We start from the raw sequence: 25,574 nt of genomic DNA, 5'->3' as shown, positions 1-25,574 counted from the left end.
GTCCTTTTTGTTTCTACTTGGTTGATTTCAGCTCTGAGTTTGATTATTTCCAGCCTTCTACTCCTCTTAGGTGTATTTGCTTCTTTTTGTTCTAGAGATTTTAGGTGTGCTGTCAAGCTGCTAATGTATGCTCTTTCCAGTTTCTTTTTGGAGGCACTCAGAGCTATGAGTTTTCCTCTTAGCATTGCTTTCATTGTGTCATATAAGTTTGGGTAAGTTGTGCCTTTGTTGTCAAAAATTCTAAAAAGTCTTCAATTTCTTTATTTCCTTGACCAGGTTATCATTGAGCAGAGCATTGTTCAGCTTCCATGTGTAGGTGGGCTTTTTGATGTTTTTGTTGTTATTGAAGGCCAGCCTGATAGGATACATGGGATGATTTCAATCTTCTTGTATCTGTTGAGGCCTGTTTTGTGACTGATTATATGGTCAATTTTAAAGAAGGTACCACGAGGTGCTGAAAAGAAGGTTTTTTTGTTTGTTTGTTTGTTTGTTTGTTTGTTTTAGGATGAAATGTTCTATAGATATCTGGTAAATCCATTTGGTTTTGTTAGTTTCTCTGTGTCTCTGTTTAGTTTCTGTTTCCATGATTTGTCCACTGCTCAGAGTGGGGTTTTTAAGTCTCCCACTATTATTGTATGAGATCCAATGTGTGCTTTAGTAAGGTTTCTCATGTGAATGTAGGTGCCCTTGAAGGACAACTACAGTGTGGATGCTTCAGTCCTTCTTAGAAGGGGGAACAAAAATACTCATAATAGGAGATATGGAGACAAAATTTGGAGCAGAGACTGAAGGAATGGCCATTCAGAACCTGCCCCACCTGGTTATCCAGCCCATATACATACAGCCACCAAACGCAGACAATATTGCTGATGCCAAGAAGTGCAACCTGACAGGAGCCTGACATAGCTGTCTCCTGAGAGGCTCTGCCAGAGCCTGACAGATACAGAGGTGAATGCTTGCAGCCCACCATTTAACTGAGAACAGAGTCCCCACTGGAGGAGTTAAAGGACTGAAGGAGCTGAAGGAGCTTGCAACCCCATAAGAACAATAATACCAACCAACCAGAGCTCCCAGGGACCAAACCATCATCTAAAGAGTACACATAGACAGACCCATGGCTCCATCTGCATATGTAGCAGAGAATGGCCTTGTTGGGCACCAATGGGAGAAGAAGCCCTTGGTCCTGCCAAGGCTGGACTCCCCTGCCATCAGTGTAGGGGAATGTCGGGGTGGGTAGGTGAGGAGTGGGTGGTTGGGTGGGGGAACACCCTCATAGAAGAAGGGGGTTAGGGGATGGGATAGGGGGTTTATGGATGGGAAACTGGGAAAGGGGATAACATTTGAAATGTAAATAAAAATAAGTAAATAAAGAGTTCACAAAGCTAATATTCCAAAATCTAAACAACCCATTCAAAAAAATGAGATGTAGAACTAAACAGAATTCACAACAGAGGAATCTCGAATGACCAAGAAGCACTTAAAGCAATGTTCAGAGTCCTTGATGATCAGGGAAATGCAAATCAAAACAACCCTGAGATTCCACCTTAAATCAATTAGAATGGTTAAGATCAAAAAAGCAAGTGTCAGCACATACTGGGGAGAATGTGAAGAAAGAGGAACACTTCTTCAGAGCTTGTGGGATTGCATACTGGTACAACCGTTCTGGAAATCAGTCTGGAATTTCTTCAGAAGATTGGTAACCTAAAGACCCAGATCTACCAGTCTTTGGCCATAGACCCAAAAGAGCCTATTCTTTTTTAATGAGAGACAAATACAGAGTAAATCTAGACTGGAAAGGAGATGGGGAGGAATTTGGAATAGTAGAGGGAAGGGGGATATTATTCAGATTATATTGTATGAGAAAAGAATCTATGTTTAATAAACTGGAAAAATCTCTTTCTCAAAAAAATTCAATAAATATGCTACAGATAGTATAGTTTAGAAATATAGTTTTCATCTAGTACACTTTGCATTATAAGTATTTTCATTAAGTTGAATGTTACCTGGCCTTTTTCCCTTGCTGCTTTAAATATTTTTTCTTTGTTCTGTAGGTTTTGTGTTTTGTCAGGGCTGCCCACTCTCTCCCTATCTATACAATATACTAATGAAGTCCTAGCTAGAGCAATGAGACAACTAAAAGAGATCAGGGGATACAAACTGGAAAGGAAGAAGTCAAAGCATCAATGTTTGCAGATGATAAGATAGTATACATAAGCAACCCCAAAAATTCTACCAGAGAACTCCTACAGCTGAAAAACACTTTCAGCAAAGTAGCCACTTTGGATACAAAGTTAACTTTAAAAAATCAGTAGCCTTTCTTTATACGAATGAAAAACAGGCAAAGAAAGAAATTTGGGGAATAACATCCTTTACAATAGTCACCAATAGCCTAAAATACCTTGGTGTAACTCTAAGCAAGCGAAAAATCTATATGACAAGAACTCCAAATCACTGAAGAAAGACATTGAAGAAGATCTCAGACGATGGAAAGCCCTCCCATGCTCATGGATTCATAGGATTAACATAGTGAAAATGGCCATCTTACCAAAAGCAATCTACACATTCAATGCAATCCATTGATGTATTCATCAAAATTCTAATACAATTCTTTACAGATCTTGAAAGAGTAATTCTCAACTTCATAGGGAAGAGAAAAACCAAAACCAAGCCAAACCAACCAACCAAACAAACAAACAAAAAACAGGATAGCTAAAACAATTCTGAACAATAAAAGAACTTCTGGAGGTATCACCATCCCTGACCTCAAGCTGTACTACCCAGTTAACTATTTAACAGCAATAGTTAAAAAAAAAAAAAAAACACCAGTAAGGAAATGGAACCTGAAAAGGCCACCTCCTGTAGCTACGCAGGAACCCCAGTGGAGCAATAGAGACACCAACCTTCCACTCAAAATGTATTCTGTCTACAAGACATGCAAGGAAGGGGATAGACTATAGGCTGAGGGAATGGCCAACCAATGACTAGGCCAACTTGAGACACACCCCATGAGCAAGCATCATCTGTTATGCTTGCAGACAGGAGTCTAGCATGGCTGTCCTCTGAGAGGCTCCACCCAGCAGCTGATTAAAACAGATGCAGAGAGCCACAACCAAACGTCGGACGGGGCTCAGAGACCCCTGTGCCAGAGTTGAGGGAAGAATTGTGGGCCCTGAAAGGAATAGGACATCAACAGGAACACTAATGGAGTCCAACTAACCTGGACTTTTAGGTGCTCTCAGAGACTGAACCACCAACTGAAGAGCATACATAGACTGGACCTAGGCTCTGTGAACATAAATAGCACATATGCAGCTTGACAATCATGTGGCTCCTCCAACAGCTGGAGCAGGGGCTATCCCTAAAGATGTTGCCTGTCTGTGGAATAATGCTTTCTTAACTGGGCTACCTTGTTTGGCCTCAGTGGGAAAGGACACTCCTAGCCCTGCAGAGACTTGATGTGTGAGGATAGGGTCTAGTCTGTAGCCTAGTCAAGCTGATGTGAAACCAATCGTTGCAAAAGTCAAATTCCTTACTGGCCAATGTGGAATGATGTGAGATTATGTGAGGTGCTTGCTTATTCGTGTTCAACTTAGAAGAGTCATTCCTGTTAGAATGAGGGTAAAATAGACTTTGAGGGAGGGTGTTCAAGACAGGGTTTCTCTGTATAACAAGTCCTGGCTGTCCTGGACTTGCTTTATAGACCAGGCTGGCCTCAAACTCACAGAGATCTGCCTGCCAAGTGCTGGAACTAAAGTCTCATACCACCGTGCCCGGAAATATTTTTAATGTACAAAGATCAGCAGTCTCCATGAATTTTTAAAGTTTATGCTATAATGGAAAACTGAGCTATTTCAGGGGATATAACATATAGTAAAGAATTTTGTGGGGGTTGGGGATTTAGCTCAGTGGTAGAGCGCTTGCCTAGCAAGCACAAGGTCCTGGGTTCGGTCCCCAGCTCTGGAAAAAAAAGAAAAAAAAAAGAATTTTGTGAAAAATATACCATGATTTTATGGATATAAATGATCTGCTCATAAATAGATACATATATTATGTCTTTAGATTATAATGTCAAAATAAGTGGCCTTATTTTATGTACTTGAGTTATAGGAGTGTGATTACAAGAATTACCACAAACTTTGAATTGTTCAATGGGATGGAGGGGTGTATACTGCAGTTCATTCAACTTGTCTTTTTAAAACTTAATTAATTAATTCACTTTACTTCCAGATTGCTGCTCCTCCTCCTAATCACCTCTAAATCCCTCCCCAATTACCCATCACCTTCTCCTCTAATAGGGTAGAGGCCCTCCTGGGTATTAGCCTGGATATAGTTAAGAGAATGCCTTCAAATGAGGCTTGATGTCTAACATAGTGGCCCGAGTCAAACATATTATTCTTCTCACTAAAAATGGAGTGAGGGAGAACTGGATTCTCTGCCTGTGCTTGACTTACGACCTCACTTTTCCTCTGCCACTGAACTCAGACTTGGATTGGAGCGATAGTCTTTCATCCTGGACCTTGGACTTGGAAATGAGACTAGAATAAACAATTTATCAAGAGTTGAGGAGAGAGAAACAGAGAGACAGAGACAGAGAGAGACAGAGAAAGAGAAGGGAAAGGGCCTCATTTAGCACTCACCTTGATCCTTGTAATTTTTCATTCTTCTGAGCTTATGAAAAAAATTATCATACTTATTTTCCAAGATAGCTATCACTTAAAAGAGAGTTTAAGAAATATTTGATCCTAACATTAAAATGTACTGGGTTTTCATGGTTGTTGTATTTTGGGGTTTGCTTATTTGGTCATGAAGTCATCCGATACTTCTAGAAAAGTTAGTTCTGGCTTTAAATTTCAATTCTTCCAATCCATGTAATAGCAAAGTTTCCTTTTCATTTGGTCACACATCTTCACATATACAGATGTTCAAATACGTAAATGCATCGTTCTTTGACAGTACTTATTTTAAATCTCAGGTCTTCATAGTCTTGAGAGTCTTTAACCCAAAATATCATTCATTTTCACATTAAAATTTATCCTTTCTGCACATTTTGGGATAATTTATGACCATCTACAGGATTCATTCCTTCATGTGGCTCATAGCATTAAAATTAAGGTATGCTGCCCCAACCTCTGATAAAACGGCAAGGGCTTCAATTTACTTAATGCCACATTTCTCTCTACTCTGCTGCCACAGTAAAACCCTAGTCAAATCATTCTTAATGCAGGGAGCAGCCACTGTTCCTGCTTATCCCGAGGCCACAGACTTTAGCTCCTAGTTAGCACAAGGCAAATCCTATCCTCTTTGGTAACATATGGACACCATATTCTCATTGCTGTTCACAGATCCTGGTCATTCACTCAACCTTCTCCAAGTCTTTGGGTGGATTGTAGTGTTCTTGGCCTTGTGCTATGAGCATCTGTGACCCCAATCTTTTGTGGATCTCATCTGTCCAGTGTTAGATATGTTCAGCCAGTGCCAGGTCTCCAGAGAGGGATTTGCCTCAACAAGAGGATGGTTAGGAAGGAAAGTAAGTTACTGGTGTCAGGAACTACATAGCCTTCCAAACAGTCACAGCTAAAGAATATCTTGTCAGAATAAATTTACTTCTTTTGGTTAATTGGTCCTGAGATATGGCAAAAGCTGAAACAGAACATCTCATTCCTGGAGATTCTGAGGGGTGGACTGTATGTTGTCTCGGTCAACCAGTCCAGTACTGTCTTTTTCCACACTATGAAGCCCTTGTCTCTAAGATGAATATTGTTAATCACACCCTGATGTCACATGATAACAGGTTGAGTTTCTCTCACAGGTGTTCCTCTGAGGCTTCTTCTTCTAAGGGTAGTTCCTTGACCAAGCAGAACTTCAGCCCTGCTTACTAAGGTTGAGGAAAGAGCTGGCTGTATCTATCCTGGTGACTGTCCTGGGTTCATTGAGGTTACAATACAGATATTGTAGTTGTACATACAAGGGACAGACCAAGGGACAGCACTCTTTGTAAGGTCTGTGGAAAGGAAAGAAAGCACTGTCCTGCAGAGAATTAAGGCATTCCAGTTGTTGTTCATGCAGGGTAGTGACCTTGCTGGGCTCCTGGGCTGTCGCCTCTCATGCCGTTCTCCACTGTTTTCTTTTGACCCCCAGGGGCATCAGGGTGCATATCCATGGTGGCCTGTGGCCCAGGTGCTGATGAAAACAAAAAGGGGATAGGGAGAGGAAGGAGCATTTGGCACTCAACCAATCTTGGGATGCAAAACCCATTGCCAACATGCCCTGGGCTCAGCACTGTTGCCTAAAAGCACACCAAAAATCTAATTTTGCAATCCCAAACCCAAGACCACATGCAAGTCATAGAGAGATAACTTTGCTGGACATGGACGTCTACCCCAGGGTGATGAATTAGGATTCCTAGGAGGAAGAGGTAGACACTTAGAATGTGGGTCAACAAGTTCCTGGACCTTTTCCCGTAACTGTACCAAAAGTCTGTGCCACAGACAGTTATGTAGACACAGAAATTGAAGTATGAATTTATATCTGTATAGAAATCCAAAATATTCCCAGAGAGTTATTTTTCCATTAAAAGTTGGTAAAAGGGAAAACAGGAGTGTTTACCCATATAATAGAGAATGTGGAGCTGTTCTGCAGGGTGGGCTTAATCAAGTTTGACTTGCAGATCAAGCATCCTTTCCCTGCACCATATTTTTGACTGTGCTTCTGTTGAAACAGAAACCCTAATCCATGGGGTTGGAGGATAATATCCACGGCATCCTGTAGGTCACACGTTGGCAACCTTGGGGCACCTGTTGTAGACATCAATCCAAACTCAGTATCTTTAAACATGCAACTCAACTATTACCATGAGGCAGACTTGTAAACTTGAAGATATTGATTTTAGGAAGAAACGTATAAATATGATAAAGGTGAAGGGGACCCCTCCCAAATATATCCTGTCCTCGCAATCACCACACACACACAAAAAAGAAAAAAGAAAAAAAGAAAAAGATAACGACTGAAAATGCAAATACAGAAAGAGGAAAACAGCAAAACTACCTGAAACAAACCTGTGTGAGTTAACCTAGCTGGAAATCCAAAACTGAACTGAAAGAATTTGTAGGTCAAAGGTAAAAGGGCTCTGATCTACTTTTGTGTCTCTCCAATATAGGTTAATAATTTACAATGTCTGCTGAAATGAACCAACTGGCAAATTACCATGGCTTTAAATACTTTTAAGGGGGCCTGAAAAAATATCTCAGCAGACTGCTCTTTCATAGGACCTGGATTCAATTCCCAATACCTATATGGCAGCTCACAACTGTCTGTAACTCCAGTTCCAGGGGATCTGATATCATCAAATGAGAAATATATTTAAAACACCAATGAACATAAAATAAAGGAAATAAATCTTTTTAGCCAGGTGGCAGTGGGCCGTATCTTTAATCCCAGCACTCAGGAGGCGGAGGCAGGCAGATCTCTAAATTTGAGGCAGCCTGGTCTACAAAGCAAGTTCTGAGACAGGCAGGGCTACATATAAAAACCCCACCTGGAAAAAAAGATAAATAAATAAATAATAAATAAATAAATAAATAAATAAATGGCCCACTAGTAGGTAAATCTGAAATCCTTACTAAATTTGAACATATTATTTCCCATAATCTTAGGGAGAATAAGTAAGGTTAAAAACAGAACAACTTGTTATTGCTTTATTTATTAGAACTAATATCTTACCCAAATTCCTATTATAATACAGCACATATTGCCTTAAAATATCACATGGTAGACATAAACATTCTAACCCACTGCAAATTAGCTCTTAGACACAAATTTGTCTGCAAAATGAGAAATCCTAATTCTCCTGTCAGGAGCCATAACAGGACGAGCTAATAACTAGCGGGTGATCATCCTGAGATGGCCAGCCTCAGATTATCATATAGTCTGGGACTGGTTTGCCCTTATTAAGCAAGGCTGTAAGGGATTCATCTTAGGAAAGATTCCTGCTATTAAAAGGCTTTTTCTGTTATTATTAAACACATATAACAATCATTAAGTAACAGCACACCCCTTTGGTGCAGATCTCTGAAAATCTATGAAGATATACTGTCTTATAGTGATGCTATATAGACAAACAGATGACTTCTTAAGTCTTATTATGATCCTATAAGAATTCCTAAAATTATAGCATGATTATTAACCTCTTTTATAGTGGGACCGTTATTAAGTCTTTCTCTGATAATTAAAACTGCAGTGAGAACTCTGCCAGTCTCCCAGGTGTTACCAGTTAATTGCTCTTAATAGTAACCAGGCTTTCTCCTACTCAGAACACATTCGAAGAGGTTGTATCAAGAGTCATAAAAGGAGAACAAGCGATTTGTTACAGGTGCAAGGACAGAGGATACGGTATCACCTGGGTTTATCTACACAAAACTTCAATAACAACTTAGGTATGGTTTTAGACCTTCAGTGAACCTGTAGAGCTGACACTGGTGATGAATGTTTTGCCAGATAATTACTCCTGATGGATATGCATGTAATCATTCTCTGTTATAAACTTCTATTTCAATTTATGCTTTGAACTCTTGTATGAACTTGCGATAGACTTTGTAACACGTGATCATGTATTCTGAAAGATGTATAAGTACTGAGGACAAAGAGAGAGAGTCTCCCCCACCCCCACCCCCGTTAAGAACCCGTTTTCCTTCTTCTTAGGATCTTTCCTCTTAGCTAGTTTTCGTAAGAAAACCTTTTACAACTTAGTAATAAACATTATAATCACTTTTCTAAGTGTCCCCCTTTCTTCCTGCGACTTCTAACTAGCAGGCTTTAAGTTAGAACCCAGAAGTTCCTGCTGAGATAGTGCAAGGGCTATTTACTTAACCCTTTGTTATTTTTAGGAAGAAGTGCTAAGTGCTAGAGACTGCAGTCTCTCGCCTCAGAGGAACACAGAAGACTGGTCAGTTACAGTAGCAGAGCATAGTGACTTAGACATAGATAAGTAAATCAGCTACAGTAACATAGTAACTTAGACTTAGATAAGTAAACTTATTATTATACAGCAACCCTAAGTATCTCGTATGACAAAGTCTTACCCTCTGCCAATGCTCTAACCCCTCCACTGCCTCAGGAAGACCCAACAAGAAAGAAGACCTCCTTCAGGGCTGGCCCTGGCATTCTCCCGCCCCTAGCCCCATGAGGGCTCACTTAATTTAAAATAGTACCCTCAGGGATTAAAACTTCTTATATAAGAGCTGATGGGTGAGGGAGTGATTATCCTGATTCTCCATTTTAGTTCACTTGGACTTTTTTGTTCTGCTTTACATCTTGGGGAGAAGGACATGATATTCTACAGTGGATTTCTGCATCTCAACATAAAGTCCCTTTCCATAAAGCCCCATATAGCTAACAACCTGATGACTAAAAGTGCTGACCAATAACTTACAAATATTTTATTACTTTTAATTTGACTAATATGATGAATTTGCCACACATTTCAACAGTCTCTTGGTCATAGTTGCTTTTTACCTACAAAGAGTCACAGCACATATTACCTGGGCTACTTTGGGGATTCATGAGCACCAATGCTATTTCACACTTTCTTTCCATGCACGTGCTTAAAATATATGTATTAATGATAGAAATAGCAAGAAAGAGCTTACAAAAGCATGTGGGTCAGTACATCAGACATCAAATACTTGAAAGTCACTTGTTAGCCCATGAGCCATTCCATCCCTGACACTGTGTGTCCACAACTGAATACAGGTTCAACATCTGTGGTGGTTTGAATGATAATGGCTCCCAGAGGTTCATATGTTTGCATACCTGGTTGCTGTTTGCATACCCTGTTTGAGAAGAACTAAGAGGTATGCCTTTGTTGGGGAGATTTGCCTGTGTTTGAGACTCAAAACACTTGTAGCATTCTCAGTATGCACTCTCTGCTTCCTGCTTTGAAATCAAGATTTGAGCCCTCAGCATTTCCTGATGCCATGTCTTTGCCTTACTCTCATGGCCTTAGACTGCTGGTACCACAGAACAGTTAAATGCTTTCTTTTGTAAGTGACGTTGGCCATGGTACTTCATCACAGCAATAAAATATAAGACAATATATATCATTCTTCTTCAGGTTCTGGAGGCAACATACTCATTTAGAAACATTAATATTACTAAAACGTTGGTCATGTTGAAAAGGAATCCTTCCAGTCCAAAACCAGATACTCTATCCAAATTGCAAGGGATTAGCAACAGAGACTTTGACCACTTCCTCTCATACCCTTTGTCTCTGGGTTGCCTACGATGGTTGTAAATTACCCTTGGGATTCTGATGGGGAAAAAAAAAAACAAACCCAAGCATGCTTTTTCTGACATCATACTATATTCCAGTAGAGTGGCAGACAGTGAAATTAGAATAAGTTTTGGAATAGAATCTCATAGACCTTGAGTCTGTACTCAAGCATCCAGTACCCATATGCTCTGGGTCATAGAAGCAGTACATTATTACCTTGTCATATCTCCTGAGACAGAATGAAGTAACATCTACACATTTTGACAAATTCTTTCCCCAGGAGTAGTGGTCTTCTTGCTCTATCATTTGCCAGACACCATGTTGTTCATGGTTTGTCTATGAACATTCTCCCATTTCCCAATGTTCTTTGCAATATGACAAATTTCTTTGGATGAACTAAGTAAATACAGTAGTAACATTTCTACACATAATGAGTCTTTATGGAGAGTTATTTCCTTTTTTCTTTTACCAAAAACATTTCTAACAAAGGATAAAGCCAAAGGAAAGTTCACTGAACACACTGCCAGCATTCACCTTAGCACTGCATTCATTAGCCCCATCTGAACACATTTGACAACTTGTCAACCATTAGGCAAGAGTTTCTCTTTTAGGTAAAGGAATTTCTTGCATTACAGATTCAGGGTTAAAGCATGAACCAGGATAATGCATTTCTCTTAGTAGGGTTACACCACAATATAAGCCTATCAGGATACTCCTTATCTGACAAGGAGTGCAAGAGGGTAATAGCAACCTGCGAAATAATCTTGTGACGAAGACATTTAGTGGGAATTCAACCTCTCATAAAGACCCAGAGGTGACCAGACCTGGGATGGAGCCAGTGTATGCAGCCATGATCTTTCCAAAGAATTCCTATTTTAAAAACAAATTGAAAAATGACACCCCAAATCCCTGGCACAGGCCCTTTTCATCACAGGCATAATCAAGTGTCTAAAGATGATGAGTTCTTCATCAGTGTCACACAGGTCCCTAAATCGCCATTATTAGCTGGACAAGAGGAAGTGGAGTAAAGTTCATGTTTTCAATTGCCGACTCAAAATATTTTGTCTTTTCTTTGTCAGGTGGATACTTCTCAACCAAGTCACAATGCTTTCACTTGTTCCTAAAGGTTTTGCTTAATGTCTACTTAGAAATGCTTGTCTATAATCTCCTAACTCAGGAGGCAGATGAAGAAAGATCGACACAAGTTTGAATCCTGCCTGGTCCATATACCAAGTTATAGGGCGTGCAAGATAACATAGTGAGGTCTTATCTCAAGACAAAATGAAACAAATAAAAACAACCAACCAACCAAGCAAACAACAAAATTAACTAACTAACCAATGAACTAACTAACTAATTTAAACAAAACAAATGGACAAACCCCCCAATGTCAGGCATGAATTCAGGAAGAAGACCAAAATTCAAGGCTGAACATTTGATACAATACCTTGCAAATGACTCAGCCATAATTCCCTCACTATTCTTGCTGTAGATAAAATTTCTGAGCCAGACACATGTCCTTATCAAAGGGACAAAATACCCCAGCTTTTGAAAACCCTGCCACAGCAGGTTTCTATTCTCTCCCTGCCTGCATAATTGATCAAGCAAACCAATTACAGCCTTTCATCTATAGTGGCACCTGGGTATCTTTATATATAAAAACTTCATCCCATAGTTATCCTCTAGATTTCCAGGTGTGGTTACTGTGTGGTCCTATACAGGGTTCTTTCCATGCCCATTCCTATCCCCATGCTCTCACTATGTGTGACTAATGAATTGCCCTCAAAGTTATGTCTTTAGTGTCAGATGACATTTGACTGTTTTTACCAGCAGTGTGAATACATTAAGACACTCCAGAATACCAACACCCCTTTTCTCCCTTGAAAAAGAACCTGAAGGACAGAAGAGGAAAAGGCATTGGGTTCATATATGTCCTGGGTCCACAACAACCGTCAGTGGGGTACAACTTACTCTAGTCTGCACACTGCAATCTCCAGTTGTTGTTTTAACTGTCTCAACTCTAACATTGAGTTGAAATAATTGCAGCTACATCCTCTGCTCCAGCCTAGGATACTTGGAGCCTAATGTTTATTTCAACGACTCTTTGGTGCTTGAAACTTATTGAATTACTTTGGTGTCTTAACCATATTTCCCTGAGAGCCCAAAAAAATCCAAGGTGACCTTTAAGCTCATCTGCCTAGGTGTTTCTGTCTCCCATGACTTCTCTGCCTTCTGAGGGCCACAGCACTTATGGAACATCTCTATCGTGCTCAGATTTTCCCTGGGAACTAAGTTGTAATTTTTTCTCTTGGATTTGCTAACCCCATTGAAATTTCCATTGCTATGTCTTTGCTGCTCAACCAAGAGGGCTGGAAATCTGGAGACCTCAGATAAGTTAACCATAACTAAGTTCTCCTCCTCATAGCGCGAGTTCTCCCACCAGCTAGTAAATGATTCATTTCCCTTCCCAGAAACATAAAACCTAATCCTTTTCTTTTTTATTGGATATTTTTTATTTACATTTCAAATGTTATCCCCTTTCTCCCATCCAACAACCATCCACCCCTTCCCCCCCTCCTAGTCCTGACTTCCCCTACACTGGGGGGGGGGGGCAGTCAGGCCTTGGCAGGACCAAGGGCTTCTCCCCGCTTTGAAAACTGAACTCTGATGACATTGTTTGCTTTTTCCTCCTCTAAGCCACCCTGTTGTCATGTTGTCAGAAATAATCTTGGCTCTCAAGAACATGACTCTTCATTTCCACGTAAGCAATGATAGAAAAATAGGTGACTGTGTGTATCATTTTCAGCTAACTGTGTCTACACAAAACACTAAGGTTTAACGGGTTAAGAAATCTCAGTTAATAATTAAATTGTTATCACCCACACAGATTTAGCAGCTCTTCCCGGCTGAGCCCTTAACGAGGCAGTTGCTTTATATACATTTATAAACTGTATATTGCTTTATTGCATTATTTAATGTAATCATTACCACAAGTATCAGCATGCGCGTGCGTGAGAGAGAGAGAAATTGAGAAAACTCATAATCATGAGATGACTAAAACTGAGTTTTACAGAGATCAACAATCTTACCCTATGTTAGTATATAAATTTCTTATATTTTTGGTTGTGAGCCTAGCCTTTAACGGCTGAGCCATCTCTCCAGCCCAGTATATAAATTTCTTATATGAAACTCTAGAACATGGGTTTTTAGTGAATTCATTAGGTTCTATCCAGCCTCTACTGGCCTTTATAAATTTTGGTAAGATTTGAATAAAACAGAAGTATCTTAATTTAAAATTATAAGCCACCTGAAAGTTACCTACTACAGCCATTTGCCACGTGCATGAATCTCAACCAAAACTGTCCTTCTATGACCCAGATATTCTCCATAGTATTTCTATTTCTACTTCATTTTATCTCTGTGTGTATTTGTATCTGTATGTGTATAACTTTGTGTGTGTGTGTGTGTGTGTGTGTGTGTGTGTGTGTGTGTGTCATACACTAGTGGTCATGGAAGCCAAAAAAGGAAGTTAGAACCCTGGAGTTAAAATTATAGGTAGTTGCAAACTGCACAGTGTGGGCAGAAAAGACACACCTGAATTAAATTCAGGTCTTTTGCAAGAACAGAAAGCACTCTTAACCACTAAGCCATCTCTGCAGCCCTGTCTCCATAATATTTTCCCCTCAAAACACTGCTTAAGTCACTCATCTAATTCAAAACTGGTTTGAATTTGCTCTTAAAAATTGATTTGCAGCCTGGAGAGATGGCTCAGTGGTTAGGAGTACTGACTGCTCTTCCAGCGGTCCTGAGTTCAATTCCCAGCAACCACATGGTGGTTCACAGCCATCTGTAACGGGATCCGATGCCCTCTTCTGGTGTGTCTGAAGACAGTGACAGTGTACTCATATACATACATATAATAAATAAAATCTTTAAAAAATGTTGATTTGCTCCTAAAAATGTAAATCACAAGACTGAAGAAAATACACATAATTTTGAAGACAATATATATTCTTTATGCTACTATAATTCTTATACAGTTTATATATGGGAATACGCAATTCCATATTCATTAAAATTCTTTCATAGAATAAATAGGAAGAGAACTGCTGTTTATACAATAATATATTTACTGTATAAACTTCTCTATAGTATAACCATTGCAAATTTCTAGGTGAGTTAATTTTACCTTCCACCTTATTTTCCATTCACAATAGGTACCAGAACTCGTTCGTCGAAAACAGTATGAGGCCAATATAAACTTTTGTTTTTAATAACCTTAAGCTTTTTTCAAATATTATTTTAAAGCTATTCAGATATTCTTTATCCTTATAGTTTTTATTAGAATATAAAATTATTGATGTTTTATAAAAAACGTTTTTCTTTTCTTGAAAAAGAAAATAGACACACATAATGGAATAAAGAAATCACACCACCGTTTGATGGATGCTCAACCTGACAGCTGGGGACTGAATGCTATTAGCCAGTCCTTTGAGTCACTTCCATACACTAAGGCAAACTCGCATGAAGCACTGTAAAGTTCTGAGATTTCGCCTTTGAAACATAAGATTTAATGGCCTTCTCCCAGCTACATATACGTCCGCCTAAAGAGCCTTTCTGCTCAGCAGCTGCTGGATGATCCGTCACTGGACTGCATCTGTCTGCCCTAGCAGTGACCTCGTCAAACAGTAAAGGCTTTAGATACTTTTATAGCTTTGCTAACAGCATCATTTTACCTCCTGATGTTAGGCAGTATAAATTAGCTCCTCTTCGTTCTTTTATACTGTTCCACCAAAAACTAGATTCTTGCCTTTGTACTTGATGAAATTGTGGAAAACAAGGTCTCAGGAAGTTGCTTCCCACCTGTGCCAGCCTGGAGCCTGACAAACTGAATTTTCAGCAAATTAGCTCTTCCTGAGATCTTTTTAAAAATCTTCCTGTGAGAACCAGGAGTAAATATGGGAGGAGGGAATGAATCAAAAAAGAGGAAAGAAAAATCCAAACAAGCCCTATTTGGTAAAATTAATCGTATGCTAGAAGAACGAGGGCAGCATTTGCCAAATTTGTGCATAACTCTCAGTGGTGACAGTTGTTATCAATATGAAGTTCTGAGCAGTCCCAGAGCATTTCTGTCTGACACCATATGTATTCTTAATTCTGTAGCCAATTGATGTTAACACGTCTGAGAACAGAATCAAAACAAAGCTTAACTCGCTACATCTTTCTCACTACATCTTCTACTTTCCTACCCCTTCTCTAGAATGCATTGATTCCTTTATTTTCACACTACGACAAGATGTCAGTCACTTGGCAGGTTACAATTGGTAGCTTTAACAGTGTGACACTGCCCATATTCAGTCTTGGAGACCTGCTCGTTCAGTTTCAGGCCTGAGTAAACTTTTCTTTATTGTAAATTAAAAACTGAACTAAAAAGAAAACTAAGTGTTCATTGCACTTGTTACATCAGGATGTATGTTGATGTCTTCCTCTGCATTTCCACTTTTATTTCTCCTAAGCAATCGTGAGGTTTCACTGATAGAGCAATTTACCATCATGTCACTAAACACTTTGTAGGGCATCCCCCATGCCCTGGAGAGATAAAGAGTCCTGGGAGGCAAGAATGAATACTTCCTGTGCGTTGGCCATTGACATCAGAGGTTCAATGGAGCACTCCAACTGAACTTCATAACCATTGACCTTGTGTTGCTCTCATCACTTGAAAAACCTGTCTTTATCGGCAGAAAGTCTGGGGTGAATTTGACACAAGAATAAAACATCTGTTTATATTTTAAGCCTTCTGCTTCCATGAACCAAGAAAGACACTTTAAGTTATTCCACCACTATGATTACATTCAAATTCTGCACTGATATGCTAACGCACTTGGTAAAGGATAATGAAGAACTTTGGCATAGGAAAATTCTCCTAATTTATCTGAATTAAAATAACTGAAGAAATAACAAAACGAAACAGAAACAAATTACCCGAACAAACAAGTAGAAAAAGAAAAAGAAAAAGAAAAAAACCACCCAAGTCTACAAGTGTTTTTCTTCTCATGTTGCAACTTAAGGGAGAAAGCTGTATTTGTATTTATTTTATTTATTTATTTGTTAGTAGTTCAAGAGCAAAGACCATGGAGATGCCAGGATGTGGAAAAAGTTCATCACACTGCATTCACTTACAGTAAGAAGGCCAAAAATGATGAAAGCCTGCACCTACTCAAGTGCCTTTGTCTTCTTATCCAGCCCAACATTCCTGCCAGGAAACAGAGGGTCTTCCAGTCTCAAATAATACTGGTAATACAGGCCTGTCTCCCATATTCTGTCAAGTTGACAACTTAACACTAGCCATCACAATCAACAACCTACAAATTAGCCTTATTACAGACTATTCTCAGATGTCTTCCCAAGCAAAAGTGGTATACTGAAACATCAAAAAGACTTGCTCATGGGTCACTGGCACTGAAGAGAGACTGGCCATCCTGAATCTCTGAAATCTCTTTGGGTCACTTAATTGTGATTTTTTTTTTTTTTTACAATTGCTGTTACCAAGATTTAATTGCTTAGTTTAATTGGCTTTGTTAAAAAACAAAAAAAACAAAAAACAAAACTCAGTTTAGGAATTCAGACACCCCTTTGCTATCTGAATTTTCTTGAACAAAGTGACTTCAGACATGGAAACACCATTACACCATTATAAAACAAGGGAATTTTATATCACTCGGGTATTAAAAACAGTAATCAAGGTGGCTGAAAGTCATTTTGTTTTACCAAAGCAAAGGGAAATTCTGTTTTTGTTTATTTGCTTTGAAATTCTGAAGAATATTTTTCCTTACACATGATCAAATATAAGTTATTCACTTAGAAACTCACCTGAAAATATTTAATGGGTGCCAACTATATGCCTGATATAGAACTCTATAGAATATGTAATCATAATTAAGCACCAGTGCAGGTCTAATATGATTTACAACTACAATAGGTCTCAGGAAAACATATAGCACGGGAGCACTGCATCAACATCAGACTCATCAGTAGTCTCAGATGAACAAATAAAAGAAGGTTAGAGAAAAAGAGTATTTCATGGGAAGAGAACAACATGGCATATTTCATGGCTATAAGAAGACTATGCAAGGTGCTGGAGAGATGGCTATTAAAAGCACTGTTATTCTTACAGAAGACCCAATTTTGGTTCCTAGCACCCACATGCTGGGTTCCCAACCACTCTTACCTCTAGTTCTAGGGCACCAGATTTCTTCTTTGAACCTTTAAGGAATGCACATGGTATGCATACATACATGCAAGGCAAAACATGCAAGACACATAAAATAAAATTTTAAAACATAACGAAAGGGCACGTAGTCAGTTCATAGGAAAGATGCAAACAGCACAAGGTAAAGGGGCACACTTTGGTAGAAACCATGCCACCCGGAAATGTTAAAAATTATATGTGTACAGCAACAGGCAGTTATTGAAGGATTTTAAGAAATAGTGGACAATCAAACCTGCATTTCAGGTTGGTTTGGCTACAACAAATGGCATAGATTAGAAAGAGCAAAAATGGGTTTTAGAAGTGAGGTAAGAGGCTGGAAAAATAGATTGGCCAGTAAAATGGCTGCCACATAAGCACATGTACGTGTGATCCTCAGAAAACAGAAATGCTCGGTGTGAGTCTATATAACCAGCACTGGAGGAATTCCTGGAGTCAACTGGCCAGTCAGATACCTGACTAGATGATGCTAAGGTTAAAAAAGTGACCCTGTCTCAAGGTGGAGAGCAATGGAAAGTAGACATCCGACGCCAAGCTCTGGTCTCCACTGGCAAGCGCATACACATGTACTCTTAGCCACACGAACACACATCAACACATGTCAAGAAATGAGTTTGCAGGGACGGAAGAGATAACTGATCAGTGAAGTACTTGCTAGTCTGACCAGTGACTGTCTCAGCATGAATATTTGGGTTGGATTTCCCAAACCCATTTTTAAAAAAAAAAAAAAAAATGAAACAAAGAAGGGCCAAGGCATAGTGGCACACACTTATAATCCCAGAGCTGGTCAGGTAGAGGCAGGTGAACCCTGGGGCTTGATGGCAAGTTCCAAGAGAGTGAGAGACTCTGCCTCAAAATAAAATGTGCATAGTCACCAAGAAGCAACACCCAAGGTTGTCCTCTTCCCTCTACATACATACGTACCTACACACTTGTAAAATATGAGTTTAGAGAGCACTGCAAAGTCTGAAAGGTGAAAATAATTTGCAAGATAGCTCGTATGCCCTACTTAACAATTTATAAACTCTCAGGTTATTTGCATTTAAAATTGACCTGTTTTCACAGAATTACATGCAGCAGAGCTAAAAAGAATCAGCAATGAAGCGTGAGGCACACAGGCTTTGCAATGGTTTGTCATCTGAGCTCCATGCTCCTGCTTCTTACATAATACCTTGGGCAAGCTCATAGTAGGTCTAAGCTGCTTCCGTTTCTCTGAAGTTCACAAAACAAAACCTCCCAAAGTTTGGGAGATTAAATGTGACAAATGCATATGGATTCCTACTTGGGTGAACAACCAATTCGTGTTGAGGAAACCGAGGACAGGTTACCTGGTGGCTTCCTCTCATTTGAGAGATGTGCATCTCCCTTCTGAAACCTGTCCTTTCCTTCTTAGCAAAGAACATAGTAGTGGAGCTTGAGAAGAGGCGGGAGGGCCACAGTAGGGGTGGACAGGGGACACACAGCCTGCCCATGGATGCCTTCTTGCGTAGTGAGATTCTATAAGGATGACACTCTTGCTTTCCAAATGCAGATGGACAGGTGAGTCAGAGCCCTTTCTAGCTCACTGCTCCACTACTCAGAGAAACTAGATTCACTAGTGTTACTGGTTCCTGAAATGGCAGAGGCAGAAGTCAGCCTAGTATGATAGGGGCAGAGTGGAATTGGGAGAAGAAATAGGATTTGTAATCCCTGTCTTCTTCTAAGACCGTGGGTGAAGCACTAAGCACTACTCTACGAAGAAGAGACAAACTAGATGGTCTCCAACAGTCCTTTCAAGTAGGGAAAGTCGGCCATTTAATGATTTCACATCTGACTTTAAAAAGAAATATCCTCTCATGTATTATATCCCAATTACATTTTCCCCTCCTTCCTCTCCCCAATCTCTCTTCCTACCACCTTCCCTCACCTCCATATCCACCTCATCCTGCCCCACCTCAGACAAGAGCAGGCCTCTTGAAGACATCAACCAATCACAGCATAACAAGCTACAATAAGATCATGTGCATACCATCACATCAATGCTAGACAAGGCAACCTAGTAGAATTAAAAGGTCCCACAAGCAGGCAAAAGAGTCAAAGACAGTCCCTGCTCCCACTGTTAGAATTCCCACAGTGACGATTGGGCCACAACATATACGCAGGTCAAGGATCTAAGATGGTTGGCAAAAACAACAGCAAGCACGGCCAAGAATCCAACCTGAAACAGTTTTCAAAGTGATTCCATAAAGACCACCTTAACTCATAAGAGAGCTTATATATGTTTATTAAGAAAGTCATCATTGGATAAAAGGGCAAGGTTTACGAAATGACATAGAAGAGATGGGGAAATAAATTGTAATGTAGACGTCTCCCATTTCTATGTAAGATAGTTTCGTTGGCTTTTTTTTTAATATATTTTTTTCTCCATCTTTATTAAATTGGGTATTTCTTATTTACATTTCAATTGTTATTACCTTTCCCGGTTTCCAGGCAAACATCCCCCTAACCCCTTCCCCTCTCCTTCTATATGGGCTTCCCCTCCCCATCCTCCTCCCATTACCACCCTCCCTCCAACAATCCCGTTCACTCGGGGTTCAGTCTTGGCAGGACCAAGGGCTTCCCCTTCCACTGGGGCCCTTACTAGGCTATTCATTGCTACCTATGAGGTTGGAGCCCAGGGTCAGTCCATGTATAGTCTTTAGGTAGTGGCTTAGTCCCTGGAAGCTCTAGTTGCTTGGCATTGTTGTTCATATGGGGTCTCAAGCCCCTTCAAGCTCTTTCAGTCCTTTCTCTGATTCCTTCAACGGGGGTCCCATTCTCAGTTCAGTGGTTTGCTGCTGGCATTCGCCTATGTATTTGCCATATTCTGGCTGTGTCTCTCAGAAGAGATCTACATCTGGTTCCTATCAGCCTGCAGTTCCTATTGCAAGCTGGGAAGGAAGCCTTTTAGCCTGCACTGTACTGTCAACAGTATAGTACCCAGCATTCAGGTACTTAGCCCCAAGACCAGAAAATGAATAAGTGGATGGATTAGAACCAAAAAAAGTAATGTCACACCGATAGGAAACAGATCGCACTGCTACGGAACGTTTAAGAGTTGAATATCCCTGTTAACTAAGCAATCTGCTAGATCTTATCTGATGAGGCAAATTAAAAATACATCAAATTCCTGTTGGCTGGCTGTATTGGCTACTCCAAAAATGTTAAAGTTATAACTATTAAGTAACAGTGATTTGAGAATTTCCCTTGATCATAGAAAGATCTGAAGCAGTTATTATTATTCCAGGTCAATGCATCCACAGACACAGATTTTACAGTTGTGAGGTCCAGGCATGTGCTGTACAGATTTCTTAGCTAGTGAGAGCCTTAGCTAGTGGCCTTGCTTTCTTGATCTCTCTTTACAGGGGCATTTCTCAACTTGTGGCTCTTGACCTCTTCGGGCACTGCATATCAAATATCTGGTATATCAGATAGTTACATTACAATGCATAACAGGCGCAAAAGTACAGATAGGTAGTAGCAATGGAATAATTATATGGTTGGAAGGGGCCAGTATCACCACAAGGAGGCAGTGTATTAAATGGTCGCAGCATTAGGAAGGCTGAGAACCATGGCTCTACAGCATGACGCCTAGGACCGTACTCTTGAACTTGATGTATATCCAGTTTTCTTGCAATAACAGGGTGTAAAAATGGTACCATCACAGATAACACTTATACGACACGTTTCTATTTGCTTTTTTTTTTCTTTTTCTCCCTGGTTCTTCTAACTTTACCTAATAAGACATCTGTCAAAATGCATGTTCATCCTTAAACTCCTGATTACATAGAATAGGATGGGTCAGATTGCACCAGATCCTGAACTGAACGATTAAGCTTAATTATTATACACAGTAAAAGGCATTGAAGAAATGTACTGAATGTATTGAAACTGATTAGGCCTCAGCTATGTTCAGTGCAGTATGAACCTTTAAATTTTTACTAAAACCGTTAAGCATACAAGATACACATTGCATGACTTTTAAATTCCCTTTCCTGTATCCATGTTCTATCAATTTTTTCTCCTTCTTACTTGTGTCATAACCATTCTAGAATATATGGATATAAGGTATGTCAATGCAATAATAGGTAACACACTAGCCTCATAAAACATGTGGACACACAAGAGAAAAATACAATGAAAATGATGTCAAGAAAGAGGAATTTGCCAAAGAATAAATGCAATATTCACTACTTGCTCATACACATGATAAAAGATTTTTTGACTGGTGCTTGGTTTCTTTCATAATATTCAGTTGCTATTTTTGAAGAGTGGTAAGTTTTTCAAATTTTCATGTCCATTCATATTGTGTAGCCAAAGGAACTATTTTTCCCCAAATTTGTATCTAATTTCTTAAGTAGGAATTAAAAGAATACTTACAAATCTGTGGTTAAAATGGGCTGTTGTTTCTGAGACAGGTAAAGGGTGAAGCTGAGAGGGGGGGTCTTTCCTGGAAATGAAAAAGAAAGAAGAAAACCTTTTTGAAGAACCAGAAAAAAAGATAATTACACTAATAACCAAATCTGAATATTTTGGATATGCTTTTTTAAAACAGGGTCCAAGTAATAAACTTTAGGATTTTTCTGCGTCCTTGGGGAAACCAGAAACTCTGAGTAAATGGCAATACTGTGTGTTGAAAATTCAAAGTGAATGTACTCCCAACACCAGTTGTACAGAAGATTATCAGCTACAAAATCTAGGGGGTGATTACTGCCTCCGCACTGATTAAAGACAAGTTGAGAAAAAAAAATCTCATAGACACGACACATCACATCGATGATCTCGTAAGAAAATACTTGGCATTGCTATATTTTTGAGAAGTTGTAACTATACGTATCAAATGTTTAGGATGTGATCTCATGTATCTTATTTTGGATTGGATATGAAATGTCTCCTACAGGCTTCTGCCTCTGAACATTTGGCCACCAGATGAAGATGGACCCCTAGCTGTGTGACCTGTAAGTGGGACCTAGGTGGGCTTTAAGATTATAGTCTGGCACTAGGTCCATCTAGCTATCTCTTCTTCTTTCTCAACACATAAGAAATTGTATCATCAGCTCTCACTACCTGTGATGGCCCCAATTGCCCCCTGTTTGTTGGTGTGATAAACTGTATTACCTACCTAACTGGTGACTCCGACTAAGTCTTGCCAATCTTAAACTGTTGTTTTTCTATCAGGCATCCTTCCACAGCCTCCAGAAATGTGAGAAAAACTGAGGCGTTGTATCCAGGTGCCTAGCACGGAAACCGCAGATAAGGAATGTAACCGTCTTCTTTCCGAATATGGGAATAAACTACATACATTCAATTCCTCTTCAGAGAATGGCCCCTGGCTCTTGGCTTAAGCATGAGGTGCAAAGAGGGTTGGAAGTAGTAGGAATATGACTCGCCAGTGTTTCCAAGGCAATAAAGGCCTGTAATTATCCTTACAAAGCAATAAAGTATCCTTATGTCCCAATTCATTGCCCCATTTATCTCAACGATCTCCTAAATTATATCCTTCTGTGCATGCTTCCTTCCAGAAGATTCACTCTGAATCTTCATGAGAATTACTTCAGGAACTCTGCTCCTGTTCTCCCTATTACTGATCATTTCCAAGCTTCCTATCTCTACTTAATCAAGCTCAAGACCCATTATTTGGTATAGGTTGTCCTATAGGGATTAACTCCATTCTGTTTGCATCAATGCTAATACTGTACCCAAGCATTGGGTTTCTATCTGCTGTTGTGGCTGAGGCTCTTTATCCTCAATTTTCTCTCACCTCTCGCTGGCATCTATCCATATATTCTGGGTCACCTCGAGGACCCCTTCTCAGAAGCCTTTCCCATCTCATTCAGACAAGGTAGAGCAATACATCTAATTGTACTTACCCCATGCATTGTAAATTCTTCACAATGACTGCCTTTCTTCTCATGAAAGGTTTTCTTTTTTTTTTTTTAACATTTAAGGGTATAAATGGTGACTCATTTGTCTTACCCCTGGCACACTTTTTTGGCAGGTGATGGGAAAAATGCAATAAATGTCGTGTTGAGTGTCAAAGTGCACGAGGTACCTTCAGACTTACAGTCGTCCAACTAAATACTTCCCCACCTTGTGCGAATCTTAAAAATCGAAAGAGGACACTTTTTAGCCTTGTTCCTATACACAACTTCTCATACGGTTTTGTATTGTTCCAGTCACTTAGGGACAGTTTCCCTTCAGTTAAGTCTAAGGGCCAAACGTAAGGAAGTGAAGAGAGGAAGTGTTGTGGTTTGCCCTGGAGTTATCTGTATTTTGATGCTAATTCCACTGCCCCAAGGACAGCTGCCTAGCTCAGGTGACTTCACTAAAACCTCCCCATTGATTTGTAAAATACAGCTGAGGGGCAAGTACAGGATAGAAGGAGGCCTCTCATTGGAGGAGAAAGAAGGATGGGCGGGAGAGAAGTTTGAAGGAAGAGGAGGAGACTGGAACGAAAAGGAAGGGAGAGAGGAGGGAGAGAGAGAAGCCGTGGCAGGACAATGGAGGCTGACGTAAACCAATGTTCCTAAGGGATGGATGGTACCGGGCTTGGTATGTTTTAGTGGGCAATTATATCTTATCAATAGGATCTAAGATTATTGGGTTGTGTGTTCTTTTATGTGAGGGTTTGAGTGTAAGAAAGTGTGCGGCGGCTGGAGACATTGGGCCGCCGCGGCGGAGTTGGGATGTGTTTCCGCAGAGATATCTAGCAGATGTCTTGGGACACCACGGTGCGGACCCAGCGAGATAAAAGACAACAGTACATTTTTTTTATTTTTATACTTTTACAACAACAAGGAAGAGAAAAATAAATCATGCAGCGGTCATACGGGAGGTAGCAAGAAGGTAAAAAAAAAAATGTAAACGTAAACATTTATACACTATACTGCCTATAAACATCATTAAAAATACAAATTAAAAAAATCTTCATAACTCCACTTTCCTTCTTTAGCCATTTGCATACAGTCATTGCCAAAGATTCAGCAGAAGTCGAAAACAGAAATTCACTATTAAGTCAGTTAGATAAATCCATGTATTGGTATTTGAGTTTTTAAAATGGTAGTTAAAATTTCTATTAATTTTTACATGCTTTCCAGAATCCAGAACATTAAATTGAATCTTAATGTTATAAATTTTCATCTACTCTGTCCATGACAGGATGAAATCATGAACTATGAATAGAAAAATTGTTTTTCCTCTTGACTTCTTTTTGACTAATGTTACATCTAAAATACTTCTTCTATGGACTTTGAAAATAGTTTTACACCCATTATTTTGCCTCTTCATATATCAAAAATCAGATGTACAGCTAATATGATAAAGTCAGTGAAAGTTGAAAACTTGTCTCTATTCATCCTTAATGATAAAAGCATTTTTTCAGGCAAAGTTCAAATATTCCTGAAAAAGTTTCAAGAAAATTGGGATGTACTTACTAGTTTTGTAATAGTGGGATAACCTAGAGTCATCCAAGAGCAGACTCTCAACTGAAGGATTTTCCAGATCAGATTGGACCATGGATTTGTCTGTGAGGGAATGCTTTGATTGCTACTTAATATGGGAGAGCCCATCCAGCTCTCTGTGGCTGCCCACTATCCAGCCCAGTAGCAGGCAGGTGGTCCTAGGCTATATAAGAAGGCTATCAAACATGACCTTGAATGAAAGCCAATGTTCATCTGTGGTTTCTGCCTCAAATTCCTATTAGAATCCACATGCTGACATCCTATAATAATGAAGTGTAGCCTATAAACAAAATAAACCATTTTCACCCTTAAATTGATTCAGGACATGTCATGTCATGCAACAAAAAAGAAACTAGAATAATATCTTACATACTTTTATTTTTATAAATAATAAAAACATATGCTAAATTATAATTGTAATATTTATTAAACACTTAAAGATAAATGTAAAATGGAGTAAATATGAGTGTTTGTGGTTAGTGAGTGAGAATGATACTGTGAGTTTATACATCTGAATGATTGTCTCTCGTCATCAAAACTGTTTTGGGAAGGATTAGGAGGC

The 25,574-nt window shown here is 39.4% G+C and overlaps 1 protein-coding gene across 2 annotated transcripts in view; it reads right to left on the bottom strand.

Moving 5' to 3' along the window:
• Nucleotides 1-22,004, bottom strand: part of Pkib (cAMP-dependent protein kinase inhibitor beta) — a 42,614-nt gene extending 20,610 nt beyond the window's left edge. Inside the window, exons 1-2 of one of the 2 annotated variants that reach the window (XM_032888957.1) lie at nt 21,933-22,004; nt 6,076-6,180 (exon numbers count right to left, since the gene is read on the bottom strand). In XM_032888957.1, coding sequence (XP_032744848.1) covers nt 6,076-6,160 — 85 coding nt within the window. In that variant the 5' untranslated portion in view covers nt 6,161-6,180; nt 21,933-22,004. The remainder of the gene's footprint in view (nt 1-6,075; nt 6,181-21,932) is intronic. The other variant, XM_032888956.1, reaches the window with a different exon arrangement.
• Between the last annotated feature and the right edge of the window lie 3,570 nt (nt 22,005-25,574).

Source organism: Rattus rattus, chromosome 18, assembly GCF_011064425.1.
Source record: "Rattus rattus isolate New Zealand chromosome 18, Rrattus_CSIRO_v1, whole genome shotgun sequence".
Classification (NCBI taxonomy): domain Eukaryota; kingdom Metazoa; phylum Chordata; class Mammalia; order Rodentia; family Muridae; genus Rattus; species Rattus rattus.
The sequence above is the reverse complement of the archived record's forward strand: the minus strand, read 5'-3'. Positions and strand labels throughout refer to the sequence as shown.